At 35.6% G+C, this 26,593-nt stretch overlaps 3 protein-coding genes across 5 annotated transcripts; all 3 read right to left on the reverse strand.

Moving 5' to 3' along the window:
- Nucleotides 1–638: 638 nt before the first annotated feature.
- LOC104221991 (paired amphipathic helix protein Sin3-like 2) lies at nucleotides 639–10,347 on the reverse strand. Of its 2 annotated transcripts, XM_009773159.2 has the most exons (23): nucleotides 10,196–10,346; nucleotides 10,054–10,109; nucleotides 9,875–9,949; nucleotides 9,057–9,269; nucleotides 8,781–8,964; nucleotides 8,583–8,681; nucleotides 8,324–8,497; nucleotides 7,920–8,202; nucleotides 7,460–7,596; nucleotides 7,018–7,093; nucleotides 6,718–6,938; nucleotides 6,456–6,610; nucleotides 6,037–6,164; nucleotides 5,666–5,920; nucleotides 4,420–4,986; nucleotides 4,242–4,324; nucleotides 3,556–4,152; nucleotides 3,293–3,390; nucleotides 3,074–3,212; nucleotides 2,836–2,988; nucleotides 2,558–2,721; nucleotides 1,903–2,014; nucleotides 639–1,432 (listed from the first exon to the last, which is right to left on the reverse strand). In XM_009773159.2, exons 3-23 carry the CDS (start codon nucleotides 9,946–9,948, stop codon nucleotides 1,295–1,297), a joined length of 4,050 nt encoding a protein of 1,349 aa, XP_009771461.1. In that variant the 5' UTR covers nucleotide 9,949; nucleotides 10,054–10,109; nucleotides 10,196–10,346; the 3' UTR covers nucleotides 639–1,294. The 2 variants fall into 2 exon arrangements, with proteins under 2 accessions (XP_009771461.1, XP_009771462.1); XM_009773160.2 differs by lacking the exon at nucleotides 639–1,432 and having other exon boundaries at nucleotides 1,927–2,014; nucleotides 2,550–2,721; nucleotides 10,196–10,347.
- A 5,286-nt stretch (nucleotides 10,348–15,633) lies between these two features.
- Nucleotides 15,634–16,071, reverse strand: LOC138882280 (uncharacterized). The gene has a single exon (XM_070162813.1). It carries the CDS (start codon nucleotides 16,069–16,071, stop codon nucleotides 15,634–15,636), a length of 438 nt encoding a protein of 145 aa, XP_070018914.1.
- A 1,921-nt stretch (nucleotides 16,072–17,992) lies between these two features.
- On the reverse strand, nucleotides 17,993–26,586 carry LOC104221995 (paired amphipathic helix protein Sin3-like 2). Of its 2 annotated transcripts, XM_070167370.1 has the most exons (7): nucleotides 26,501–26,586; nucleotides 26,097–26,233; nucleotides 23,888–24,024; nucleotides 23,533–23,608; nucleotides 19,134–19,288; nucleotides 18,355–18,453; nucleotides 17,993–18,273 (listed from the first exon to the last, which is right to left on the reverse strand). In XM_070167370.1, the coding sequence occupies exons 2-7, from the start codon at nucleotides 26,149–26,151 to the stop codon at nucleotides 18,145–18,147; spliced, it is 651 nt and encodes a 216-aa protein (XP_070023471.1). In that variant the 5' UTR covers nucleotides 26,152–26,233; nucleotides 26,501–26,586; the 3' UTR covers nucleotides 17,993–18,144. The 2 variants fall into 2 exon arrangements, with proteins under 2 accessions (XP_070023471.1, XP_070023470.1); XM_070167369.1 differs by lacking the exons at nucleotides 26,097–26,233; nucleotides 26,501–26,586 and adding an exon at nucleotides 24,667–24,947.
- Between the last annotated feature and the right edge of the window lie 7 nt (nucleotides 26,587–26,593).

Genomic DNA, 26,593 nt, shown 5'->3' on the forward strand with positions numbered 1-26,593 from the left:
GTAAGTTAATTTTCAGATATTAGTTCCTATAACATTATATCTTAAAATAAATCTTAATCTTTCAAAAATAGTACTCCTTAAGAATATAACTCGCTTTTGTTTCGTCTTCACACTTTGTATGATTTTCTTATCAAAAAATTGTGGTGGCAAAAGTTCATATTATTGGATTTTTCTTGTGACAATCGAGTGAACTAAAAAACATCAAACAAACAAATATAAATCGTTACCACCTAAGATTGATACCTCGATGAGAAACTATTGCCCTAGTGTTAGTGGACCTTCAATTATTTGGTTAAATATATATGGGTTATTATCACTTTTAGCCCGCACCAAGTAGTCGAAAAAGTGTATAAAACTTGTATAATTTTCGTATATAACATACAAAATGTATATATATACAAAAAGTATACATATTTTATATACTTTTTTGCTATTATTTTTACAATGGTTATACAATATCATTTTTCCAATATATTCGGTCAACAATTATAAAGCCTCGATACCAAATAAGTCCAACTCGGCTATACGAATCTTGACTGACCATGTGATTCCATTTAAACTCATCTCAAAAGTCAAACAAATATTAACACATGTTGGGGATGCTACGTCACTAAGGAAAAAAAGTAAAGAACCAATAATATTTTGAATGAAAAAAGCCTTGTCAATAAGGCAATAAACCTCTTGTTTAAGCAAAAAGTAGAATCCAAATGTATGCTCTGTACAAAACAAGGGCCAAGAAAACCACTGTATAAAGCTTTTCACTATACTAAATTCAACTAAGTTATCACTATCTCTTACATAATCCAGGAAGCTGTAGCTGCTGGAAAGCTTGATCAGCTCACGGGGACACGGAGACTACTGCAGAGGAGGAAATGCAATATGGCTCCTTTGCGATCCCACGCAACCAGATTAAATAAACACAGCTTACAAGAAACAACTTATGGCGGAAAACCATATGTACAAGAAAATGACTGAAATGCCATTTACATGTGCCACAAGATAATACACTAACGAGAAACCACACCCGCGAATCCTTGTTCCTCAAGAGTGAAGGTTCAAGAGAATACCACCATCAAAGCATTGAACCAATTGACCAAGTAAATAGTTGGTCCGACAATCCAATGAAATACTTGAGTGTAAAACCCTGTTGGAGTCAGCAAGAGAGGAGTCCGTTGAAGTGATTAAATCCTGTAATGTGAATTTCTATAAATAGACCGTCTAGAACTTGTTCAACGTTCTGGTTTGCCAAGAAAGGTAATGCATTGACAGTTTCAGAGAGAGACGCCATGTATCATCATGAAGAGGACAACAGAACACGATGGAACCGTTCTACTCTAGCCTGGTAATGACATGACAATCTGCCAGCTGAAACTTTTTTTAGTTTCCTTCCCCGACGGAAAAAGAAGTCCTCAGTATCAAGCACATAAGAGATCTGCAAGGATTTATCATATTAGAGGAGTGATGATCATGATGAACTACTCCTATTAAGTATTTGACAAGTACAAGAGAGTCAGGAAGAAATAATGATGTGGACAAGAAATTGAAGTTAAACACACCCAATCACCTCGTCAAGTTCACAAATACTTTCCTTTTCTTGTCTCAGCTCTATTTCTAGTATATATTCAAGTGTGTCGTTTAAATTGTTTCTTTATATATTCTCAAGTATTCTTACATCCTTTTTAGGACGGTAAGTATATAATATAGCACAGAAAACTCGTGAAGAAGTGCATATGATAATTAGAGTAACTTTCAACTATTCATAAGCTTTAGTAGATAAAAAGTAAAAACACATCAAGTAATTTTTTCATTTAAATCACCCAGGACAAACCCAACCCACTTCATAACTTCAGGAGGATTATTGGATGTCACAATTATAGCAGTTGGTCAAAGAAGAACATTTACCTTCGATGAGTTTGAAGCCATCTTGCATTCCAGACCATTTACAAGAATAACATGTTCCATTGCCATACAAAAAGCAGTAGATTCATCATGGTTGGCATGTTTCCGCTTATTTCTGCAGATTATGGGGGGTGGGGTGGGGTGGGGGGTGGGGGGAATGATCAGACATGGAAAGCAGTGAATGACAAGTAAAATTAGCACTCAATCACAAAGCAGATTGACGAACATCCCCCCATACCCTCTACAAAAACACCTCTGTCCACTTAGTTTATTCATATATATGTACTTATACAGAACCAGAACCATACTAACTCTTACAAATGACCAGATTTACTAGAAGAATTAATGTTATTCAGTCGAAGAAGCATCCGAGCAGAAACAGATACTACAATTTGTTTCACAAATATCATCATTATACAAGTGAGAAAAGTAAGAAAATCAAATTGATTGGGACTAGAAGAGTGTATGGTTGGAATCCACAGCCCACCTCTTCCCAACGCAAAGCAATTATTATTTTGAGTCAGCTATTGGAATGCACTGGCATTTCTATACTTGATATTATAAAGTAAGGTAATTACCTATTCAGCAGAACCACAATCTGCATTCCTATGACATGCACTGTATTTATAAACCAAATATTAGACAGTTACCTAATTACCTCTTCAGCAGAACTGCAGAAGACTCCTTTTTCCCATGTTCGACCGACAGATAATCATTATGCAGATAACCTGCAAATTTGGGATCTACCGCAACTGCAACTACTTCAGACTTGTCACTTCCACCATCCATCAACTGAATGGACAGACGGGTAGGGGAAGATGTCTACAAACAAAAAAACAATTCAGTTTTTAATGCACTTCTACATCTTCAACTGGGAAAAAGAGAAAGAGAGGAGGGGGGGGGGGGGACCACATACATATCTACCCAGGAACTTACACATTCAAACCGGTATATACTCTCTTCGTGGAGGAGCACATGAGCATTTTCATAATAAGCTGAATCAACAAACTTCTCTGGTTTCCTTAATCTTTCATATTCATACAACTGAAGCAGCTTACCGTCCAGCTCATCACTCGAGACTGTTTGAAGCTGAAGCAAAAAAGAAAATTATACGTTCAAAGAACACCAAGTCGTAGCGCACCAAATCATATTCAAATAGCTAGTACAAGGATACCTGTTTGACCAGCTTATATATCAGCTTGTCCAACGTGAATAGCACATATGACTGATTTCCAATGATTGATCGGCAATCATCCTCAAACTTTGAATTATCTGCAGATCCATCAAGCAAACTATACAGCGCACTCATGAATCTGCACAAACACATCAATTCTTCTCAAAAACAAACTGACTGAAAGGCTAGTATAATTGCGAGCGAAGAAGTGCAACCTACCTGTCATAGGGATCAGTACCAGTATCCTTTCCAGTTCTCCATTTTGACTCAGATGATGCTGAATTCAGCTTTGCTGATAATAACCTTTCATATAGAATCTAGAAAAAGAAAAAGAAGATGAAGAACACAGCATAGATCTCCACATGTCAAAATTATACAGAAGAAATATGATTTGCAAGGGGGCTTCACATTAACTGTATTGCGATACACAGTTAAATCCACTGCAAACTAGAAAATTGAACTTAAAAAGTGAATCTCCTTACCTGGTGAAGCCTAAAAAGCACATAGAATGCCTCATTTCCATAAAACACCCGCGAGTACTTCATCGCTCCCCCATATACAGGTGACGCCACATATTTTGTAAGTGGCTTCGAAGTAAGCAAAAGCCGATCAGACATTTGCAACACATTGCCATCACCTGTAACATAGTGTGCTTCGCTCGTCCCCTCAGCCTCACCTTCACTCTCAGCTTTGCCATCAAGTTCATCATGTTCCCTGTCATCTTCTTCATCATGCTCTTCTCGAGAGCAGTCATCAGCAGCAGACTCACTGCAAGAAACATCTTCTCTGGCCTCAGAAACATTTTCGCTATCTTCATCATCAGCATCTGCATCGTTTTGACCAGCAGCATCCCGACAATCCATCTCTTCAGCAGCTCTGGATTGATATTGCACACTTCCATCACGTGAGGCACCATCTTGAGACCCAACAAAGTTATCCTCAAATTCACCATTCGGTGATAACTCACCCTCTTCTTTCTCATTTTTGCAGGGATCAACTGAATCGTCATTGTACCCATTACTTCTAGAGCCTTCTGCAAACCCTCCATTGCCCAGCGGAGTCGATCTTGAAGTATCAGTCTATCACACAAAGAGAAATCATGCCTTAATAATGAGTAGTCAAGATCATTAGCACCAACCAAAATTGACATAAGTTCAGAGTCCCATACCTCTGATGCTGGCACACTATCAATGTTAGACTTGGATACTTGACCATGCTCTGAAGCACCAGTACCCCGTCTTGCACCACGCCCTGGATAAAAAGAACATCAGCTATTCTAAGTTTTGGCCAAAAACGAAACAATTCAATCGAATGGAATAGGTTTAGAATTCTTTAAGTACATATACCTGAAGTTAATTCCACTTTGTCATGAACACCATCTGCTCCCATAGCAGCAGCTGCATCAGAATTAGTTAGGTCTTCACCAATCACTGCCAAACCATCTTCTTTGAGAAGAGCATCTGCATTTGCAAAGCTCGTCCTAGAAGAGTTTACTCGTAGGGGGGAAGCATTGGCATCTCTGTTGCTGATAAGTTTTGATTGCTTAGCATCTGAACTAGGACTTCTATCACCTTCACCAACGCTAGTTCCATTGCTTTTTGGACCATGCTGCTTTGATAAGACATCATTGTTCTCAGTGGCCTCTGAGTCATAAGGGCGACAAGGTACGCCCAAAATTGGCTCAAGAAAGTTGGTCCATAACCTCAGTACTTTATTTAATTGCTCTTCGGAGGAGCAAATCTCCTCACATGAATACTTGATAAGTTTGTACAAGTCGTCATGAAGCTCAGAGTCAGAATAATCAAATTCAAGATTCGGGGTTAAAGGATGTCTACTTCCAGCAGAAATAGAAACAATCATGTCATCTTCTTTCTGCTTTTTCTCCTTAATTTCTTTGATCTCCGCCACTAAGGCTGTTCATCAGAATCATGAAAGATACCGCATCACATCAGAACCATGAAAGTTAAAAACAAGAACCACAGGAACTGCTCAATGGAAGATAGATTCACCAGCTATCCATGAAATATGTATAATGTAATTTCCCTCTGCTAATCCCTTAGTGAAATCCTAAGACATGTATGCAGAAATGGAACCAAAAATCCAAAGAACTGTGTATTAAGCATGAGCCTAGAAGTAGCTATCTTGGAAAACAAAAGCAGTAATTTTTTTTTATAACTGAGAAATCCCCGAGCTCCAGTGGAAGAAAGGCAGAAAGTTATATACATGAAAAAACTGCAAATAGAAAGGCTAGCATGTATGAAGTGAGTAAAAATAAGATGACCAAAGCATGAAACATAATTTGAAAAGGAGAGAAAAATCACCCTACATTTCATTAACTACAATGACAAGATTACAGGGAAAGGTATCAATTTTATCAAATCGATGTTGGTAGCGATGAAAACTAAAGTAATGTCAAGAAGAGGAAGATTTGCAACGTCATAAGAGCACATATCAAGCTATGTAATAATCGACTGAAATACCATCTTTCAGCTCCATAAGACTGACTTACACACAGTAACAGAGAATAGAAACAGAGAGAATAAAAGCCACAGTGAAAAGCGAGATCACATACAAAATAAATGCTAGACTTACATTTTGAGCTAAGATTCTTTGAATCTTGTTGCTTGAAATAGAAGCTTCGATGGTCAAGTGACTTATAATGGTTCTTAGCATAGATTTCAGCCCAAACTTTGTTAAAATCTGTGCGACACTTGGTCCACTCCTCCTGTTTCTGCTTCAAGCGGGTCAGTATAACAGGCAGCGCAAGAGATGGGCTTTTACGCAGAATATCCATAACATCCAGACCATGATCACCATAGAGTCTTTCAATGCATCTTAAGTTTAAGACTACAAAATGTAGAACTTCATTAATCAGCAAGCTATATAGTTGTGTACCTTTGTGCAAAAAACTGAAACCAAATTGTGAAAGCAGCCCGCTAATGTCTAAGTCAACATTGACAAACCTGTAAAGTGGTCCTCAATATGAATTGGACCATCCCCGCCAACTGAATTATCATTAATGGCATTCAACAACTCTTCTGCACGCTTAGCAGTTGAACTTACCGACTCCAGTAACATGTCTAGCTCAAACCTGACATATTGCAAGATTACGATCATCATTGACGAAAAGCAAGAGCAAAATCACAAAAGACAATATTTCAAGAGAATTATCACAGATGATTTGTGCTCGCTGATTCTTATATGACAAGAAAACAGTAGCTTAAAAAGGAGCTGTGAGCTCATAGACGTTAAGATACATCCAGAAAAGCAGCTTGTCTGAACTCTTTCTCAGAGATTAATCAGAATCTCTTCTATTTCTGATAATTTTCTTTTACCCTTTTTAGGGGGAGCGAGAAACAACTTAACATATGAATGGACTTACCTATCATCTTCACAACGAAACAGGCTTTCTTCATACTGATTTCTGCGCATGTGCTTGAAAGAGTAGTCCTCACTCCCAGAAGTCACAGATACCCAATGATCATTTAAAACCTGAGCTCCAAGCTCTGATCTTTGACTTGCGGTAGGTATCGGATACTGCACAATAAAGATATAAGCAAATCTATGTCAAGAAATAATTCACTAAAGATTGAGATTCTTCAATGTAGGATCTCGTGAGGAAAACCAATCGACACATTTCCTACATCGTCAGGAAGAAGCCGATAACTGGGTGTGCATCGTTCGCAGTTTGACAGGTCAAGTTCTTGGATGGATTTTCCCCAGTATTTCTCCTTATATCGGTCCTTTTCTTTTGCTCCATCAGTTTCACGCTTCTGCTCTTTGTCTTTCTCATCTTCCTTTACTGACCTGGAAGTATGCCCTTCAGCCCACTTACCCTTGCTCACAACACCAGCAAGAAATCCATCTGAAAAGCAGGAACCAGTCAGAATGGAATCACATATATGTGACACAAAATTTTACCAACATGAAATATCAAGACTTACCAACTCGTTCACAACGCTCTAGAAATTCATTGAAACCCTCCATAAGATCAGGATATTTTCCAAGTAGATCAGCAACCTGCAATGATCATGCCTTCAAATCTATGATGCTTAAACAACAACCACACCAACTTGTACATTATTTCATAGACTGTAGCACCACAAAATCCTGTAAGACCAGGATTCAGTTAATTTTCCACCTCAAAGAAGAGGGGACCCCTTTTCCTCCCTTCTGTTGATCCAAAAAGAGAGATTAGCATAAAATGGCTCTATCCCAGGCGGGATACCATCAGAACCATATATTTTGCCGCATCAGCAGAGCAAACAATACTGCCTACAGACAGACCCAATGGAACCCAAGCAAACTATAGATAGCAGAAATTATAAACAAAAGTTACTCGCACATAGGAGCAAAAAGGATAGATTAAATGCAAGATACACGTACCAAACGTAGTAACTCCTTCCTGTTAATTATTTCTGTGCTATAAATGGAGAGGCAATGTAAGAATGCCTGATAATCAGCTGGACTTCGCAGTCTTTCCTTTACCTTTTCACAGAAAGTGAACTCTTGGCTATACATATCTGGCAAGATCAAGCAAATCATATTAAAAGGTTATAATCAAACTCAGAAATCTTATGCTAGTAACAAATGCATGCATCAAGAACACCAAAAACGAAACACAACAAAGTGAAACTGCCTGAAAAGCAACCATGACATAATAGCAAATATTACGGAAGAACGGTACTGATACTCATCCTTTAGGTTTCAGCATATGACTGGAAGTTAAACAAGTGCTTGTAATTCACCATGAATTAACACATAACTTTGACATAGCTAATGGAGGAAGATTCGAATGCAGCACATCAAAATATAAATATTCAGACAACGCTAATCATGCACTCACTTTTCAGGGCATCTTTATCTTCATGAGATCCTCCAAATTCTTCAACCTTCCGAGCAGATTTCTTTTTATCAGTATGACGCTGCATGTTTAGATCTCTATTGTTCTCATTATCAGGTTCTTTATAATCCTGATCATGAGTTCTTCTGTCCCTGTTCTCTTTTTCAGCACGTCTCTTATGTTCTTTATGCAACTTCACCATTGTTTTATCATCGTCCATATCAGGCCGCTCAATGCTTAGGTCTCTTTCTGCATGAGGACCAATAATCCTATCCCGCCGGAAACGCTGCAGAGACAACAGAGTGAAGGAGGTGAGTATAGCTGCGGGACAACGATCAATAATAGACAAGAATAAAGCACCCAGAAAAGAAAAGGCAAAATAAGTAATAAAGAAAGAACCAAAAAACCTTGTCCATGTGCGGTTGCCTAAGCATGGGAATAGCTGAGCTCCTCTCATCATAATGATGGAAAGGAGACCTGTCAAATGAAGTTTGTGCTGCTGATGCAGTAGCTGAAGTATCTGGCAAGAATCTAGTGAATTCATCTAGCAAATCTGGATGGTCCACGAAAAGTATGGCAACCTACACGTATATGAAGAATATAACAAACTAAAACATGAAGTTCGTCTATAATATCCATGTAGACAATTAAAAAATGCTTTATCACCTCATGGTACACCTCGCTGATGCCCTTGTGCTCCTTCCTGTACATGTTCAAAATGTCTAAGAAGGACTTGTACACATGATCATCATTTTGGAAACGTTTCTGCGGAAAATGATAATCCAGTAAGTTAGGACTAAAGTTTGTTAAAGAAGAAAAAGGGCAGACCTTTATCGTTAAAATCAGAAGGTAACTGAATGTAACCTTTATTTTGTTCACAAAGCTGATAGCTTCTTCAAACTCAACCGTTCTCTTTGGAGGAGCCTCATCTTCTTCATTAAGGGTTATTTCATAACCCTTGGGCAAGAAAGTGTTGAACCCAAGGATCAATCTAGGATGCCCTTTAAACAAATCTTTCACTCTTGCTATGACACCCGCAGTATCAATTCTGTGAGGAATATCACAGACTTATGCAATAAATCCCACATAAATAACCAAATTTGAATAAAAACAAGGATGAGACTTGGCAAAGTAGCAAACCTTTGAGCCTTAAAGTCTTTCATAACATCAAGGAACAAGTCGTACTTATCCTTTTGATCTTGAAACATCTCCTTGACCTCCTTCAAATAAGACAAAGCATCATTAGTTGTCAACTTTTGGGTGCTAGCACTAGCACCTGCTCCACCTCCGCCTGTGTTGTTGCCACCTCCTCCTCCGCCCAAACCACTTCCAGGAACTTGTGATTGACAATAGCTTCATCCCCGAAAGAGAAAAAGGAAAAACATTACACATCAGAACCACAGCCAAAAGTTGCCACTCAAATTTATTGCTGTTGTCCTCCCCCAGACCATATACTCCTTAATAGGGTTAACTTACACTCTCATCCACCTTATACCAATGCTAAGTTTGGGCTAAAATTAAAAGCTTTTGATAGTTCATTCAGAATTGACAAAACCCTTAATACCATATAACCAAATAAACAGTCGTTCTGTTGCTAAAGTTCTTGCCTTTACCCTAAAATCAATTAACAGAAACAGACAAACAAAAAGCAAACTAGACCCAGCCAAACAAAAGCAGCACGAGTAAAGATCGAATCTTTATCTTTAGTTCTGCCTTATAACACTGAGTTGTTAGAGTAAAAATGATAGGACCTACTCTAAGTCATTAGATATGGCAAAAAATGTCATCTAACAATTTCTGATCACAAAATTATACCCACCACACACCTTATTAGCAACTAAAAATCACTGATTTACCTAAACTTACCAAGAATTCAACAAATTCAAAAAAAAAAAAAAAAAACTTGCATCAAAACAACTCATGTTTAAATAAAATGAACAGAAGGGAAAAGAGCTTACGATTCTCCACGAGAAGAACCAAATGGCCGCTTCAATTGAGGGTTACCATATCCATCCTCTCTCAATCGCTTCATGCTGTAAAAAAATAAAACAGAAACAACAAGTTTAACAATCAAATAGAAGACCTCAACATATAAAAAATAAAACTAACATGCTCCATTTTGCTAAAAACAACTCACTTTTTGAAGTTTTCCTCAGATTTTCTGAGGAAGCAAAAATAAAACTCTCAGCAGATCTAATAACAAAAACAAAAGAGTTAATTCAATGGTTTAGATCAGATAAAAAGAATTAACAAAAATCTCAAACAATTCTTATTTCTACCTTTTCGTTTCCCCTCTTCTGTTTCCCTCCTGAGAACTACTAACACAAGTTTGAGAAACGAAGAGGTAAAAGGGCTAAAAAAAATTGAATTAATACGAAGAAGAAAAAAATAGTGCTGTATATCTTATGTAACGTGACTCAGTTTATATAACTCCAATTTCTGACGATGCCATATATATTGTCTCAAATTTGTTTGAGGGAAAAAGGCTATAATTTTGAAATTCTTTTGCCCTTTACGTGGGCTGCTGCGTGTTGTTGATTTCAAATACCTATATGCTTCCTATGGGCTCAATATTAATGACAGGTGTGTACATTTTTTGAAGTTTATAAATTAGCCCAAAAATTGTTATGCCTTCACCTACTATTTGATTGATACATTGTTTGTTAAATTTGGTTTGATATGTTTAATCTTGGAGTTATGTTCATGTTTATGTTCTAATTTTAGAGCTTAACCTAATAAAATGTGCGCGCGTAAATAAAGAATATGCGCGGTGCGTTTTAACTGAAATAACGACTTTTTTTGTGATAGATTATAGTAATTTGTAGAATGATAATTGTAATCTGTGAAGGTTATATAATGCACGTAAAAGGAAAAAAAATGTACTTCTTTCGACGCAATTACGCATTTAACGTCATATTAATGCAAGTCATATTTCCTTAATTAGTTTGCTAACTAAAATTGTGAATATCGTAACAAAGTATGTCCAAATTAAAGCAATGATAAAAGAATTGAAATTTATGAAATCATATTAAAATCTAATCCAATTGATCTGAACCGATTAACAATTAATTACTTATTATATATATATAACTTACCTACATCACCCAAACGATATAAATTTGTAATCGAGATATATAAGAACAATCCCATAAAATTAAAGGAGAGATCGTCATCTTTCTCTTCCCAGTAACACAACACAATCAAATGTGTTTGAGTGACCAATAGATGGATTGATTTGATTTGTTTGGTGAAATTATCATTGTAAAAATATTATTTCTACAAGTAAGGTATTTTATATTCAAAATAATATTACTTCTAAGAAACCAATCATCACTCAAAGAGCGTCACATAAAAATATTGATTGTTCTTTTTTTTTTTGCATCTTAAAAAATTTTCTCTTTATTTTGTAAATTCGAGAAGTAATAGAGCCTATCAACAAGACACTAAGACGACATACAATATTTGACTTTCGAAATTATGCCTCACAATTACTAGATTACTCTTAGGTAACATAATTAGATGACAATTATGAGATTTATTAAATTTCCACAAAATGCAATTAGTTTTTTGTTAATATTTTTGGTGAAATAATAAGTTTGTAGTCAATGCAATCCACCTTAAATGGCAAGAAATTTTATGTGATCAGATCTCCTTTTCTTCAATATTGAATACGGGTATAGTTTATGTGATCTCCGACAAAACACTAACACTATATTAGATAATTGATTTTTTTTTTTTTTTTTTGACGGAGAATTATATTATATCGTATTACACTAATTACTCCACTCCAGATTGCACTAGATGACAATTATGAGATTTATTAATTTCCACCGAATGGAATTTTTTGTTAGTATATTTTGGTATAGTGATAAGTTTACGGTCAATGCAATCCACTTCAACTGGGTTATGTGGTCACATTTCTTCTCACCAATATCACGTATGGGTTCAATTTATGTGTTCAAGTCCAACTCTCACCAATATTTGGTATAAACGCTGTATATCTCTAATAATTTCTTTACCAAAAACATAAAATTGGGATTTTTTTTTGTTATACCTCATATACGGTAATATAACAAGTAAACTAAGCAGGGCTAGATACAAACAAGGGGTATTATCACTTTTAGCCCGCGTCAGAAACTATTTACATTCGGTAGCCGAAAAAGTATATAAAATTTGTATAATTTTTGTATATAACATACAGAGTATGTGTGTGTGTGTGTGTGTGTGTCTATATATATATATATATATATATATATTCGGTTATTATCTCGAAAGCGGCTATACAGTATCATTTTTCCTATAAACAAATTCTCATTTTCCATTTCTTCTAGCCTCCCCGACTCTCTAGAAATCTCATTTAATTTCAGCTCCAAAAGATGTTGATCGTAAATGAGAAGATTGGTTCCGTAGAAAGACGAAAGTGGTTTCGTATTCATATACATAAGAATTATATAATAAGAAGAAGAAGAAGAAGAAGAAGAAGAAGAAGAAGAAGAAGAAGAAGAAGAAGAAGAAGAAGAAGAAGAAGAAGAAGAAGAAGAAGAAGAAGAAGAAGAAGAAACTTTGATTTTATTTCTTTTTTTGAAAAGGAGTAATCACGCTTCTTTGAAGTAATAAGACTATTCAAATTGTAATATTCATGGAGAAAGAATCGTAATAAATGTAAATAAGAGGCACCTTTTATCGGGTATATCTTGCCACGCTGGATAAAACAATTATTCTAATCTAGACTCTAAAAGAATATGTATGTTGATTCATATCAATTAATTAGAAATTAATTCGAAGGAAAAAAGACCCATACAAATTAATCATGTGCCAGAAATCAGATTTGAATTGGTGACACGAGGATTTTCAGTCATCTGCTCTACCAACTGAGCTATCCCGGCTATTCCCAATGTAGTATCCTCATTTTATTAGAAAACTAGGGTCTATGTCAATTAAAAGGATAAGAGAAGATTAATTTTTTTATCAAACACGGGAATTTCTTTGAACTTACGACCAATCGGTTAACAGCGGACCGCTCTACCACTGAGCTACTGAGGAACAACCGGAGATTTTATCTCATAGAGTTCAATTCCCGTTCTCAACTCATGACCAATATGAGCTTGAAGCTTCCTTCGTAACTCCCGGAACTTCTTCATAGTGACTCCCTTACATTCCTCGTTTCATAGGGAACCTCAAGGTGGCTCTATTTCATTATATTCCATCCATATCCCAATTCCATTCATTTTATATTCTTTTAGTATCATTGACACAACAGATGTCGTTTCTAGTTTATCTCTTTCTATTTCTTTTCTACATATGGAAAGTTCTAAAATTATCATATAATAATCCACAGAAATCGCAATAAAAAAAAGAAATAAGGGAGGTTTGTGATGATTTTTCAATATTTTATACTAGGTAATCTAGGATCCTTATGGATGAAGATAATCAATTCGGTCGTTATGGTCGGCCTCTATTATGGATTTCTGACTACATTCTCCATAGGGTCCTCTTATCTTTTCATTCTCCGAGCTCTGGTTATATTAGTAACAACTGGTTTTATTACGGGGTAGCTCATGATGTTCATATCGATCTATTATGCATCTTTATTTGAGTTGCAAACTTTTTTTGGGTAAATAAGCTTTCTATTTATCTGAATAGACCGTAGAGGTAGGGCATCAATCCTAAAGTTGGACATGCAACCCCAACTTTAGCGTGCATCTATAGCTTCTTTTACTAAATCTAAACACTCAAAATCCTTAACTACTTAGTATATTGTAGCTAATTGCACCTGGTTAGACATTCTCCTTGTTGCTTCATGGATAGAAATTTAGGCTGGCCATTCCTCTACAATGTATGTCTTGTATAATCATCTTTACAATCATATCCTCTGATTTACGTTTGTTCTGGAACAATTTTAGATTCCTTTCCTGCCAGATATAATAAATGCTCCCGGCTAAAGTCATTCTATATATTTCAGCTTTTCCACATTTCCATCGTGCATTGCCTATTTCCCACATTATCTACCCAGACCATCCCAATATAGTTTTGTTGACACCTTACCATATGAGTAGTTGTTACCAGATTCTAGGTGCTATAGCGCACTCAAAGAATAAGTGTTGAGTGGTTTCCTGCTCTTGCTCACGTAAAGGGCATATCGGGCTACTCTGCATCCCCCACTTGATGAGCCTATCTCTAGTATATAGCCTATACAATACAGGAGTTTGGATTGTGATGTTAGATTGATGTTTTCTTACTCTTTAATTATATTTTTGATGACTTTCTCCATAATTATGGAGTAGTTTCCCTTAGGGTTTGACAGATATGGTGTTTTGATTGATATTTGTGGATTTTAACTCTACTTTTTTTCTTGAATTTGTTTGTGGGGCTTTGAATTGGTTACAACTTTATTCATCGGTTTATTTAATCGTAATCGGAATATTGTGATGATTATCTTGCATTATTTTGTTTGGTTTAATTCAGTGATTCTCTTAAGTAATCGAAAGAGCTTATTGAATTGTTGATTAAATCAAGTTAGGAGAATATTCAAGAGACGTTTTTCTGAAGACCAATCCATTAACGCATGCTTACATATTTTCACAGTGCTTATATTAGTTATCCCGTAGAGCTAAGATTTAATCGAGAGAGGACTCTTGACTACACGTTTGAACTAATCATCGAGTGAATTCGTGAGAATCATTAGAACATTAGAGTGAATTGAACTAGAGTTGGATCCCAAATGGCTATCTTGCACCTATCCTGTCACGACCCTTATTTCTTCCATTGATATTTCAGTATTGCTCAACTCTTGTATTCCAGTGATCAATTGTTAATTATTTTAGTTTCATAGTAAATTTTAGTTATTAATCATCCCAAATAAAATGTTAATTATCATGAATAATGTTAAGCTAGAAATTATCGAATATTATTTAAATCCAATCCTTGTGGAGACGACAAGCATAACTATAATATCTTTGGCTAATGAGTATTAATTTTGTGTTGTATTTGAGCTCGTCATTTATGCATCATGGTGAGATTTCTTTCCTCTCATACCCCTTTATTAATTCATGGCTAAGTATGATATTATCATTGATCACCCTGCCAGGTACAAATGCAGCTTGTCAATCAAATCATCCATAACCCCTTGTAACCTATTTGTTAGCATTTTTGCTATGATTTTGTATATTGTGGTGCAACATGATATTGGTACGAATTCCTTCACAAAAGATGGGTTCTTTACTTTTGGCACTAGTGTGAAAGCAGCACAGTTAATTGTCATGTACATATCTTGAGTTTCAAAAAACTTAAGCATGTATTGGTCTCCTCACCCCAACTGATATCCAAGATTTTTTGAAGAAGCATGATTTGAAATTATCAACTCCTTAAACTCATCAATCCCATGTAGTGCTTGATATACCTCTCCCTTGTCAAATGGTCTGATAAGTGTCTGGTGCTGCCTTCTATTAAGAATAGGACATGTGTTCATTATGTTAGGCTGGATTGCTGGTAATGTTGTATTTGCATTTTCTAGCAGCTGCTTGTAGAATTTGAGTATCCCATCCTCTATGCCCTTCTCTATTTGCAGCATAATGCCTTTAGTAGACACTAAAGCCTTGATATGATTTTTTGCTCTCCCATTCTTCATGCTTGCTAAGAAGTAGGCAGAATAAGAGTCTCCTAGCTTTAGCCATTGTACCCTAGTCATCTACTTGTAGGTACTTTCTTCTATTAAGTCTCATTTATCAAGTTGTATCCTCAGCTCCTTTTCTGCTTCAAATAACTCTTGTGGGTGGTTTGGAGTTCTCATATCTTCATGTATAGTTTTGAGTTTGCCTCTGATATTTTTTATTCTTTCTGTGGCCCCTTTAAACTCTTTAACATTCAGTTCTTTGATGGCATTCTTGACATGCTTCGGTTTCTCCCATATGTCCTCCATATAGTGTGCAGTATTAGTTTGTCTCCAGCTGTCCTCTGCTACAATAATAAAATTGGGGTGTTCTGTTATACAATTCATAAATCTAAAGGCTTTCCTGCATCTATGTCCTAACATGTCCAATTCAATGCAGAGTGGGGAATGATCTGAGAAAATAGAGTCCATAACTTGCATTGACAGAGGTGGAATTGTAGTCATCCAGGTTGAGTTGACTATGGCTCTATCAATCCTACTATACATGTGATTATTGCTCTATGTGTATGGTTTTCCTATTGTTTGTAGTTTTGTCATCTCAGCTTCTACCAAAAACTTCCTGAAATCTCTTGTCTTTGCATCTTGCACTTCTGTACCATGTATTCTATCTTCAACATTCAATATGGCATTGAAATCCCTCATTATTAGCTAGGGTCCTTGCTGCCATGTCTCCATTTTCTCCAGTTGTTGCCACAAACTTAGCTTGTCATTTATACTATGTAATCTATAGACAACAATGAATTGATATTCAATATTCACAGCTATCCCTCTCACTTGAACATGTATGAATTGAGGGTGCACATTCAGTTCAGTTATCACTGCAAGATTGGTGTTCCATAACATCCATATTCTTCCTCTTTGTGTATTAGAATCATTAGTAATCCAGCCCCAGTCGGGTGCAATTTTAACTTTACTCTTTTGAGCTATATGCTCTATTATTGCTGTAATACTAATGTTATTCTCTCTAATAAACTCCTTTGTCTCCTTTTGTTTATACAACTTATTCACCCCTCGAACATTCCAAGTGGCTATCTTCATTTCGGTAGAAAAGGAAATTGAGTCATGTCCTCCACCCATATACTACTTCCTCCCCCCTCTTCATATTATGGTTCCATGCTCTGATGATCTGCTTCTTCACTGAGTGAATTGAAAAAAATTTAGTTATACAATAATCACGTCTCAAGATCAAAAAAATTGGTGTCTGCTATATATGAATCATAACATTTATTGTCGCTTAATTTACGCTCTGGTCTAGTGAGCACGTCCCAACCTATGCTATATTGTGAGCATTCATTATAGATTGACTAGTTTTTATGCGCTTGAATAACGATTTTTATCATTGTTGTTACCACATGTAAAATAAATTTGTTGTATTTGGTTTTTCGCCAATCTTTCTTTGTTCAAACACTAGCAGCGGATAGTAATTTGGGTGCTAGACAGGCACATTACTTTTTGTAAGCCTATCTCAATATTTTGCGGCATCTCAATACAAGTGGCTTTACTAGCGGTGGCAAAATGGTTTAAAATAAAGCAGTTAACTATTCATATTATCCATTAAAAAATGGGTTGGATAATGAACTTTTTAAAAACGGATCAAATATGGATAAAAACCATATTATTCATTTAGAAAATGGATAACCAATGAGTAACCAATGGATAACCAATGAGTCTAACTTTTATATTGGTAAAACCTCAAATTGGGGGTTCCTCAAGTTGGGGAGACTAAGAATTCTCCCAAAAGTGATCATATACAAGAAGTCATGGATAATATGGGTAACCCATTTTATCCGCCGGTTAACCCGTTTTTTATCCGTATTAAATATGGGTCGGGTCGGATAATTGATCCGTTTTTTCATTATCCCTTTTCGACCCGAACCATATCCAACCCGACCCGCCCATTTGCCACGCTTTACGTTCAAGAAGGCAAGGGAAATAGCTAAGATAGCAACTGAAAGCTGAATTGACCTGCACTCGTTCATTTTTGGGTCGTGATAAATTGGTAACATTATATAAAAAATGATGACAACAAGTATTCACCCTGGTGTGACATCGGATCATTCAGTTTTAGATCGTGATAAATTCGTAACGTTATATAAAAATGATGACAGCAAGCGTTCACCCTTCATAGTGTTAAGTTGTAAATAGATAGCTATGTCAAACTTTTAGTTTTAATTTCTTACATGCTTATTTATTTATTTATTTATTTATTTATTAAATTACCTTGAAAAGTGATGTAGTCATTTATCTTTGTGATTGACTTTATTCAATTATAACTATAAGAAAACCAAGAATAAAAGAATGAATGAAATTTTCATGATTTGCTAGAAGAAAAGATGATATGATTCAAGAAACCAACTATGAGGTTAATATTTATTGCTAATATACCAAATCTCCACTAACTTAAAACAGGACAAAGATTTCCCAGCAACCAGCAAATCTCCCTAAGAGTTCTAAAAAATAAAAAATAAATAAAAAAAGGAAAGGGGCGTAGGGTTCCAAATTATTTGAGAAATCAAATAGAACTCGTAAACAAGCTTTAGTCATGGCAATATATAGGCATTATAACGAACTAAGGATGGTGGTTAACTTATCAAGATATTGCTTAAGCATGGAAATAGCTGAAGAATCTGGCAAAAATTTAGTGAAATCATTAAGCAAATCTGGATGGTCAATGAAAAGCATGGCAACCTACACATAACAAAAGAGAAGCAAACAAATTAAAACATGAAGATCATCTATAATTATCCAAATTAAAAGAAGTTTCATCACCTCATGGTAAACTTCATATATGGTCTTGTGCTCCTCCCTGTACTTCTTCAAAATTTCTAGGAAGGAGTCGTACACATGATCATCATTTTTGAAACGTTCCTATATGAAGTGATAAACCAACAAATTAAGTTAGGACTTAAAAGTTTCCAAGTCTTTATTCCAATACTCCAAGTTCGTATGAGAAACATTTTAAAATACACAATTTTCTTGTTTTTTTAAGTCTTTATGCAGATGCGGAGCCGGAATCTGACGTTTCTGGATTCATATTTTTAGCCTTTTCAAGTTACTGGATTTTAAATTAATAATTTGAATATATTAATGAATTTCTTAAGATAAATATAGAGTTTTGACTAAAGTTACTGGGTTTTGTCAAACCCGCGCCTCGGTATTTAGCTCCGCCTCTGTCTCTATGTTAACTTTACAAGATAAAGGGTGACCCAGTGCACTAAGCTCCCGCTATGCGTGGGGTCCAGACAAGGGTCGTCGGACCACAAGGGTCTATTGTATGCAGTCTTACCCTGCATTTCTGCAAGAGGCTGTTTCCACGGCTCGAACCCGTGGTCTCCTGATCACATGGAGACAACTTTACCAATTACGCCAATGCTCCCCTCCTAACTATACCTGATGATGATCACTTAAAATATTATTGCTTTGGATACAAATTTTGTACTAAAAATTATCATGAGATATACCTCCAATGCATGTAGATAGTGACTAGTACAAGAAAAAAAGGGGGCAGACAATTTATTGAAATCAGAAGGCAGGAGATTGAGAATAACCTTTACTTTCTTCACAAAGATGAAAGATTCTTCAAGTTCACTTCTCTTTGGAGGAGCCTCTTTTTCTTCTTTTTTAGGCTCTCTGTCTTTCTCTCCCTTTACTAATTTGGATATATACGACTTACTCTTGCTCATAACACCTGCTAGAAATCCAACTGCAAAGCAGAAACCAATGATCAGAATGGAGTATCTCTCTCACACACACACATATACATACATATATAAGGTACGCCCAATGCGCGTGTACCCTATGTCAATGAATACAAATCTTTTTTAAAAATATCACATAAGTATTATATTAAAAATTAAATTTGGAGTTATATAATAAAAGTGTCATGAAATAGTGAGTATTGATCTTATATAGCTAAATTAATAAAGGAATAGAAAATGCAAAACAGAAATTCTTAAGTACTATCAATTATTATATTCATTTTTCAAAAATTCTAATTCTATAATTTTCTCACTTTAGTTTCACAAGTTATCATGGGTCTATTTCAGTTATCAAATTCATGTACTCATCACTACCAATAATACATCTTTAAATTCTGTGAACTTTATTATGAAAAAAATGCACGTTAAAAGATCAAACAACATTTAATAGTATCATCTCGTGTTAATTATTAAAAAATATTATGCCAAGACAATAAATTAATGCATATACCATTGAAAAATACAGAAAAATGGGATAGAGTTACTTTAAAAGTGATATCAAAATTAAATTTTTGAGTGATTACAAGGAGGTTCTTTTCTTCACCTATAACAGATGTGATATTTTAACCAATGGGATTGATAAATTACAAAAGCTAACAAAATATGCAAGTTTTAGTTGTTATCTATTTACATAATTTAAATTCAAAAATAATAAAAACATGTAAATATAAGCAATTAACTTAAGGACGGAATTCTACCGATGAAAATTAGAGCTGAAGGCCCAAGAGATCTTCAAGGCTACTTGGCTATTCGACGGCAGGGTTTAGTCCTATATATATATGATTACTTGGTCATAGTTATATATTAAAGTATAAAGACCCCCAAATCTAAAAGGAGTATAAAAAGACGAAAGTTTCACCTTTGATTTTTCCAAAATTTTAGGTGAATTTTAATCGGTTATTATAATTATATAAAAAAAGTATAAAGATACTCCTAAACCTAAATGGAGTTCTACGTATATGAAAGTTTGTAACTTTGGGGTTTCCAAGATTTTAGTTGAATTTTACTCGGTTATTGTGTTTATAAAGTATAAGGACTCCTAAACCTAAAAGGAGTTCTAAGTACACAAAAGTTTCCAACTTTGATTTTTCCAACTTTTCAGTTAATTTTTATTAAATCCTAAATATTGGAAAGTAATTTGAATTACAGTTATGTTCAATGTAACTATGCTTTTAAAGGATAAAAAAGGCGAACGACATTTCTCTAAGGGGCTTCGTGCTTTTAGCTCTACTAGAAATTCAGCCAAAACTGACTGCGACAGACCGACTTTGGTCGGTCAAAAAATTGAAAAAGCGACCGTAGTCGGTTAGTATTTCAAATATTTTATTTTTTAATTTTTTTTAACGAAACCGACCAACTTCGGTAGGTTTGTTTTGGCGCAAAAATGTGAAAATTTATTTTGGCGTCCTACGAAATTTCTTTTTTAAGAAATCAACCAACTTTGGTCGGTTTTTCATATAAAATAAAATAAATATTCAAAAACCCGACCGACTTCGATCGGTAATTTTATATTTTTAATAAAACCGACCGAAATCAGTCGGTTATTTTCGCACGAAAATGCAATTAAAGAGAATAAATAAAATAAAAGCTAGTCTTAAACCAAAATGTAGCAATGGTGTAGTGGCAGAATAGTATCCTTCCACAGTACAACTCCCGGTTCAATTTTCAGATGGAATATTTTTTAATTGCATAATTAAAAATACCGACCGACTTCGGTCGAAAAATACCGTTTTTCTTTTGGCAATTTTTTTCTTTTTTGGAAGCTTGTGAAAATTTTATCGATCGACCGAAATCGGTCGGAAATTGCGACCGACTTCGGCGCTATTTATTATCGACCTGCCTAATTTCGATGAATTAAAGTCGGTCAGAAATCGGTCGGTATTTTCAGTTTTCCGACTGATTTCAGTCGGTATTTCTGGATGGTTTTAGACAGTTTTCTAGAAGTGATGTAATATAGTATATAGAGTAGATAGATGACACTAGGGGTGGGCATATATCGGGTAAAACCGATAACCCGAACCGTTAGTTATTTATTGGGTTATCGGTATTGGGTCATTGGGTTAATGGTTCGATAACAGGTTAAATTATTTTCTTATTGGGTTGTCGGTTCGGGCTCGGTTTGGCAATTCTGTTATTGGGTAAAACTAGGGCTGCTTATCGGGCGGACTGGGCGGTTATTTACTCTTAACAGTTTGGCTTATCGGCTTTTAAATGTATTAATCCGCTAGCCACCCGATAAGGTATCGGGTGGATTGGTATCGGTTTAGCTCTTATCGGGCGGTTATCGGCTTAGCAATTCTCATATATATATATATATATATATATATATATATATATATATATATATATATATATATATATATATATATATATATATATCATTTATACATTCACGAGCCTCAGACATTGGCATGCCAGTGATTATTTTTGTTAATTGGAAACTTGATTTAAAAGGATATTGCTAACCAACAAGAATTTCCGACATGGCAAATACTTGTTCATCTCCATAATTTTTGTATCACTATATGTTGGCTTCTGCAAATAAGGTTAAGATGATAGCATGGCTGGTTTGATCTACGGTGAAGATGGGGTTTCCTTTAGTTAACTTTTTCGCTCAAAGATCAAGAATTATGCAAGTTATACGGGACATCACTGACCATCTTGGGAATCAAACTCTGTAGCTTTCTATTCGTAATATCAGGGATAATAGAGAAGTGCAGGAAGAGAGTTCAACCTCCACACCCACCCCCTTTCGAAAACCCAAAATGGTTGCAATATCAATATTTTCTATTGTTAACCATAAGACCACTTCACCATTCTCAGAAAAACTATAAGAAATACTTTAACTGGCCATTAGATTTTCTTCTGTTGAATTTCACTTTCTTTCAAAAGAGTTGCTATTTGAAAAATAAAGCGCTGACCAATAACATGATTGCTTCAAATATGAGAATGCACAGTTGATATCAATTTGACGGTATTATGATTTGTGATTACATCATGTTGTTAGTTGCCCGTTTAAACTCCTTGGTTTATATATATATATATATATATATATATATTCTTAACGGGTTAACGGATTAGCCATTAAGAAAATTGAATAATCTGCCCCCAAACTGATAAGTCGTTAATAAAAAAAATTTAATTCGTTCTCCGTCCATTAAACCGTTACTAGTAAGCCATTAAGCTTCGGTTCGGTTTTCGGTTTCGGATCGGTTTTGAACACCCCTAGGTAAAACCGATAACCCAATAAGGATTAACTAATTTACTAGTTTACCCTTAAGTATATACATACTAGGATTTCATAATTCATAGTTCACTCTTTGATTTCCCTATTCTTTCTCAGTTTCTCCGCCTCACGCCCTCACCAGTCAGCCCGTCAAGACTCAGGCCGGCATCAGTCGCATTTCGCAGCTTCTTTCTTTCACTTTTCAGTCGCATCTTTACTTTATTTCTCGGATCTATCACATTCTTCAGTTGCATCTTCACTTCACTCTTCAGTCGCATTTCTCAGCCACATTCTTCAGCTTCATCTTGATTCTTCGCGTAAATTTTTAGTTGCTTCATCTTCCATCTTTTTCTTAGTTTGTTTGAAAGCATTCTGGCTCTGGATTTTTCTTAGTTTGTTTGAAAGATGAAGTGAGATTTGTCGTGTGCTTTAATTGTTGAACTGCTACAAAGTTATCTTATGTCAGTTGTTATAAAATTTGTATTTCATAACTAATAAACTTGTATTTGTTATTCATTTAGATCCCTTGTATTTGCAGAAAGTGTCGAAGTGAAAATATTACTGATATTCTATTTTTTCATCACTGACTGATATTGGGATTTTTGTTTATATTTTTTTGGATTGAAGAATGAAGATAGAAACAGAGTTTTAGCAAAGCAGTTCTTAAAATCTTATAAAACTGCTTTAGCAAAAAAGTTTTATATCGAAATTGTTTTATACATTGTGAAACTGTTTTAGTTATTTTATCTTATCGGGTAAACCGATAACCAAACCGACAATGATCGATAACCGATTAACCGATAACCGATAACCAATATCTTATTGGTTTGGTTATCGGATTATGATATTTGTAAACCGATAACCGATAGGCAAAACCGATAATATTCATAACCGAACAGAACCGACCGATGCCCATCCCTAGATGACATAACAATTTTACCGATATGAAATTTCAAGACTTACCAACTCGTTCACAATGCTCTAGAAATTCATTGAAACCCTCCATAAGATCAGGATATTTTCCAAGTCGATCAGCAACCTGAAATGAGCATGCTTTCAAATCTATGATGCTTAAACAACAACAGACATACCCATTATATTTTTAAAATTATTTTAACGAATTTTTACGCATAAATTTTTACTCCGCACCGAAAGATATGGGTTCAATTGAACCCATAATTACCACAGTGCATCCGCCCCTGCCTACTGAGAGAGCTAACGGAACCCAAGCAAACCATAGCTAGCAAAAATTATAAACAAAACCTACGTACAGTTACATAAGAGAAAAAAGGATAGATTGATTGATTGATAAACGTACAAAACTTTGTAACTCCTTCCTTGAAATTATTTCTGTGCTATAAAGATGGAGACATTTTAAGAATGCCTGATAATCAACTGGACTTTGTAGTCTTTCCTTTACCTTTTCACAGAAAGTGAATTCTTGGCTATACATATCTGGAAACATCAAGCAAATTACATTAAAAAGTTAATAATCATACTCAGCAATAATACGCCGGAAACAAGTGCATACATCAAGAACACCAAAAACGAAACACAACGAATTGAAACTGCCTGAAGTTGGTAGACAAAGTTACCCGGTTCGATACCTACTGCTGGTGGGAGGTAGCAGGTATCTCGTGGAATTAGTCGAGATGGTGCGCGAGCTAGCCTAGACAGTACGCTTATATAAAATAAATAAATAAAGACCTGAGAACATTAGTACTACTCATATCCTTTAGGTTTCAACGCATGACTAGAGGTTGAAAACGAGCGCTTGTAATTCACCATGAATTAACACATAACTAAAAGATGGCCTTCAAATCAATGTCATCACTAACCATAGCGCACTACTACTAAAAAAACAGGAATTAGCGACAAACAAATTTTGTAGCAAAATAAAAAAATTCGTTGCTAATCCTATTTAATGAAGGATTAACGACAAATATCGAGAAATTCTCTTAGTTACGAGCAATTTAGCGACAGATAAGTGACGAAGTTCGTAGCTAATTCTATTTTTTTTGTAGTGAGCGCTAATGGAGGAAGATTCTAATGCAGCACATCAAATACAAATATTCAGACAATGCTAATTGCACTCACTTTTCAGGGCATCTTTATTTTCATTAGGTCCTCCAAATTCTTCAATCTTCACAGCAGATTTCGTTTTATCAGTATAGCGCTGCATGCTTAGATCTCCATTGTTCTCATTATCAGGTTCTTTATAATCCTGATCATGAGTTCCTTGATGCAAATTCATCATTGTTTGTGCTGCTATAGTGAACTCATCTAGCAAATCGTTCATACACACATAAAAAAGATCCAGATTTATTACCAACTCTAGAAATTCATTGAAGAGCTCCATAAGATCAGGATATTTTCCAAGTAAATCAGCAACCTGAAATGAGCACGCCTTCAAATTTATGATGCTTAAACAACGACAACCACACCGACTTGTATATCGTTTTAAAGACATTAGTACCACAAATCCTGTAAAGCCAGGATTCAGTTAATTTTCCTCCTCAAAGAAGAGGGGACCCCTGTTTCTCTCTTTTGTCGGTCAAAAGAGAGGACATGTTTAGCATAAATGGCTCTATCCAGTTTTGCAACATCAACAGACCAACTAATACTGCCAGACGCGGAGCTACGATTTCAAGTTTATGGGTGCAGAATTCTAAGCATTTTAAGTTACTGAGTTCTAAATTGTTAAATTATAAATAATTAGCGACTTGTTCGCTTGATGGGTTCAGTCTTTAGTGGATTAGCGTCAAGCTTTTCTTTGTTCCGTTTCTGCATTCCTGCATGACCTAAATTTCAGGTATGCCCTTTGCCCTGAAGGAACTCGCGTCCTTCTCTCGTGACTTCAGGCGCTCAAGTTTGCGTCATTCATCCGGTGCTAACGGGTCACGTCGTCCACAGCCTCTTGCCCTACCCATGCTTTCCGCTTTCCTAGTATTACAGCCCTTCGTGTAGGAAGGTGTAGGAGCGAAGCCACTCTTGCCCCTTCTTCCACTAGTCTTAGAGCTAGGAACTGGGAAAGAGTAACCGAGAAAAGGCAAGAAAGAAGGAAGCTCTTAGCCCTCCTTTTGACTTTAGTTACGGGCTTACATGCTTCTTTCCTTCCGCCGCGAGTTCAACTCCCAGTCTCAGGTCAAATGCAGAAGAGAGACTTCGTACCTCGGGAAAGGAGTAAGCAACTTAAGACCGGAAGAGGTTGAGACCAGATAAGCGGCAAGAAGAGGGAGGCAATTCGTCCTACATTGGGTGGCTTGCTAAAGCCCTTCACCCCCACCCCCTAAAGTAGTAAAGTGATGCTAGGCTGCTTCACAGAGGTGCGCTTCGCTCGACCACATGATGAACATATTTTAAGCTAACTGCATGCTTGTGGTCACTTGGCTCCGCCCCTGAATACTGCCTACAGGCTACAAAGAGAGCTAACGGAACCCAAGCGAACCATAGCTAGCAACAATTATAAACAAAAACTAGAGTCACAAAAGAGAAAAAAGGATAGATTAATTGCATGATAAACCTACCAAACTTTGTAACTCCTTCCTTGAAATTATTTCTGTGAAATAAAGGTGGAGACATTTTAAGAATTCCTGATAATCAGCTGGACTTTGTAGTCTTTCCTTTACCTTTTCACAGAAAGAGAACTCTTGGCAATACATATCTGGCAATAAATCAAGCAAATTATATAAAAAGGTAAATAACCAAACTTAGAAACACTGCCAGAAACAAATGCATAAATCAAGAAAACCAAAAATATACACGACGAATTGAAACTGCCTGAAAAGAAACCGCAAAAGTTAGTACTAAATACTCACCCTCTATAAAAGAGCGTGTTAATACACCATGAATTAACACATAACCAAAAGATGGCCCTCAAATAAGTTTCACCACTAACCATAATACAGATATTCATACAATGCGCACTTACTTTTCAGGACATGTTTATCTTCATGGGGTCCTCCGAATTCTTCAACCTTTACAGAAGATTTCTTTTTATCAGTTTGTGCTGTTAATGCAGTAG

Source organism: Nicotiana sylvestris, chromosome 2 (assembly GCF_000393655.2).
Source record: "Nicotiana sylvestris chromosome 2, ASM39365v2, whole genome shotgun sequence".
Taxonomy (NCBI): domain Eukaryota; kingdom Viridiplantae; phylum Streptophyta; class Magnoliopsida; order Solanales; family Solanaceae; genus Nicotiana; species Nicotiana sylvestris.

What these genes read in the sequence shown, in the direction of transcription:
- LOC104221995 (XM_070167369.1), bottom strand. Translation starts at nt 24,928, where the DNA reads ATGGAGCTCTTCAATGAATTTCTAGAGTTGGTAATAAATCTGGATCTT. An exon ending in AGAGCATTGTGAACGAGTTG is followed by an intron (nt 19,289 to 23,532) that starts GTAAGTCTTGAA and finishes TCTGCTTTGCAG; the next exon opens with TTGGATTTCTAGCAGGTGTT. An exon ending in TATATGAAGTTTACCATGAG is followed by an intron (nt 18,274 to 18,354) that starts GTGATGAAACTT and finishes TGTTATGTGTAG; the next exon opens with GTTGCCATGCTTTTCATTGA.
- LOC104221991 (XM_009773159.2), bottom strand. Translation starts at nt 9,948, where the DNA reads ATGAAGCGATTGAGAGAGGATGGATATGGTAACCCTCAATTGAAGCGG. An exon ending in GGCAACCGCACATGGACAAG is followed by an intron (nt 8,203 to 8,323) that starts GTTTTTTGGTTC and finishes TTGTCTCTGCAG; the next exon opens with CGTTTCCGGCGGGATAGGAT. An exon ending in TCTGCAGTTCTGCTGAAGAG is followed by an intron (nt 2,015 to 2,557) that starts GTAATTAGGTAA and finishes CATAATCTGCAG; the next exon opens with AAATAAGCGGAAACATGCCA.
- LOC138882280 (XM_070162813.1), bottom strand. Translation starts at nt 16,071, where the DNA reads ATGTATAGTAGGATTGATAGAGCCATAGTCAACTCAACCTGGATGACT.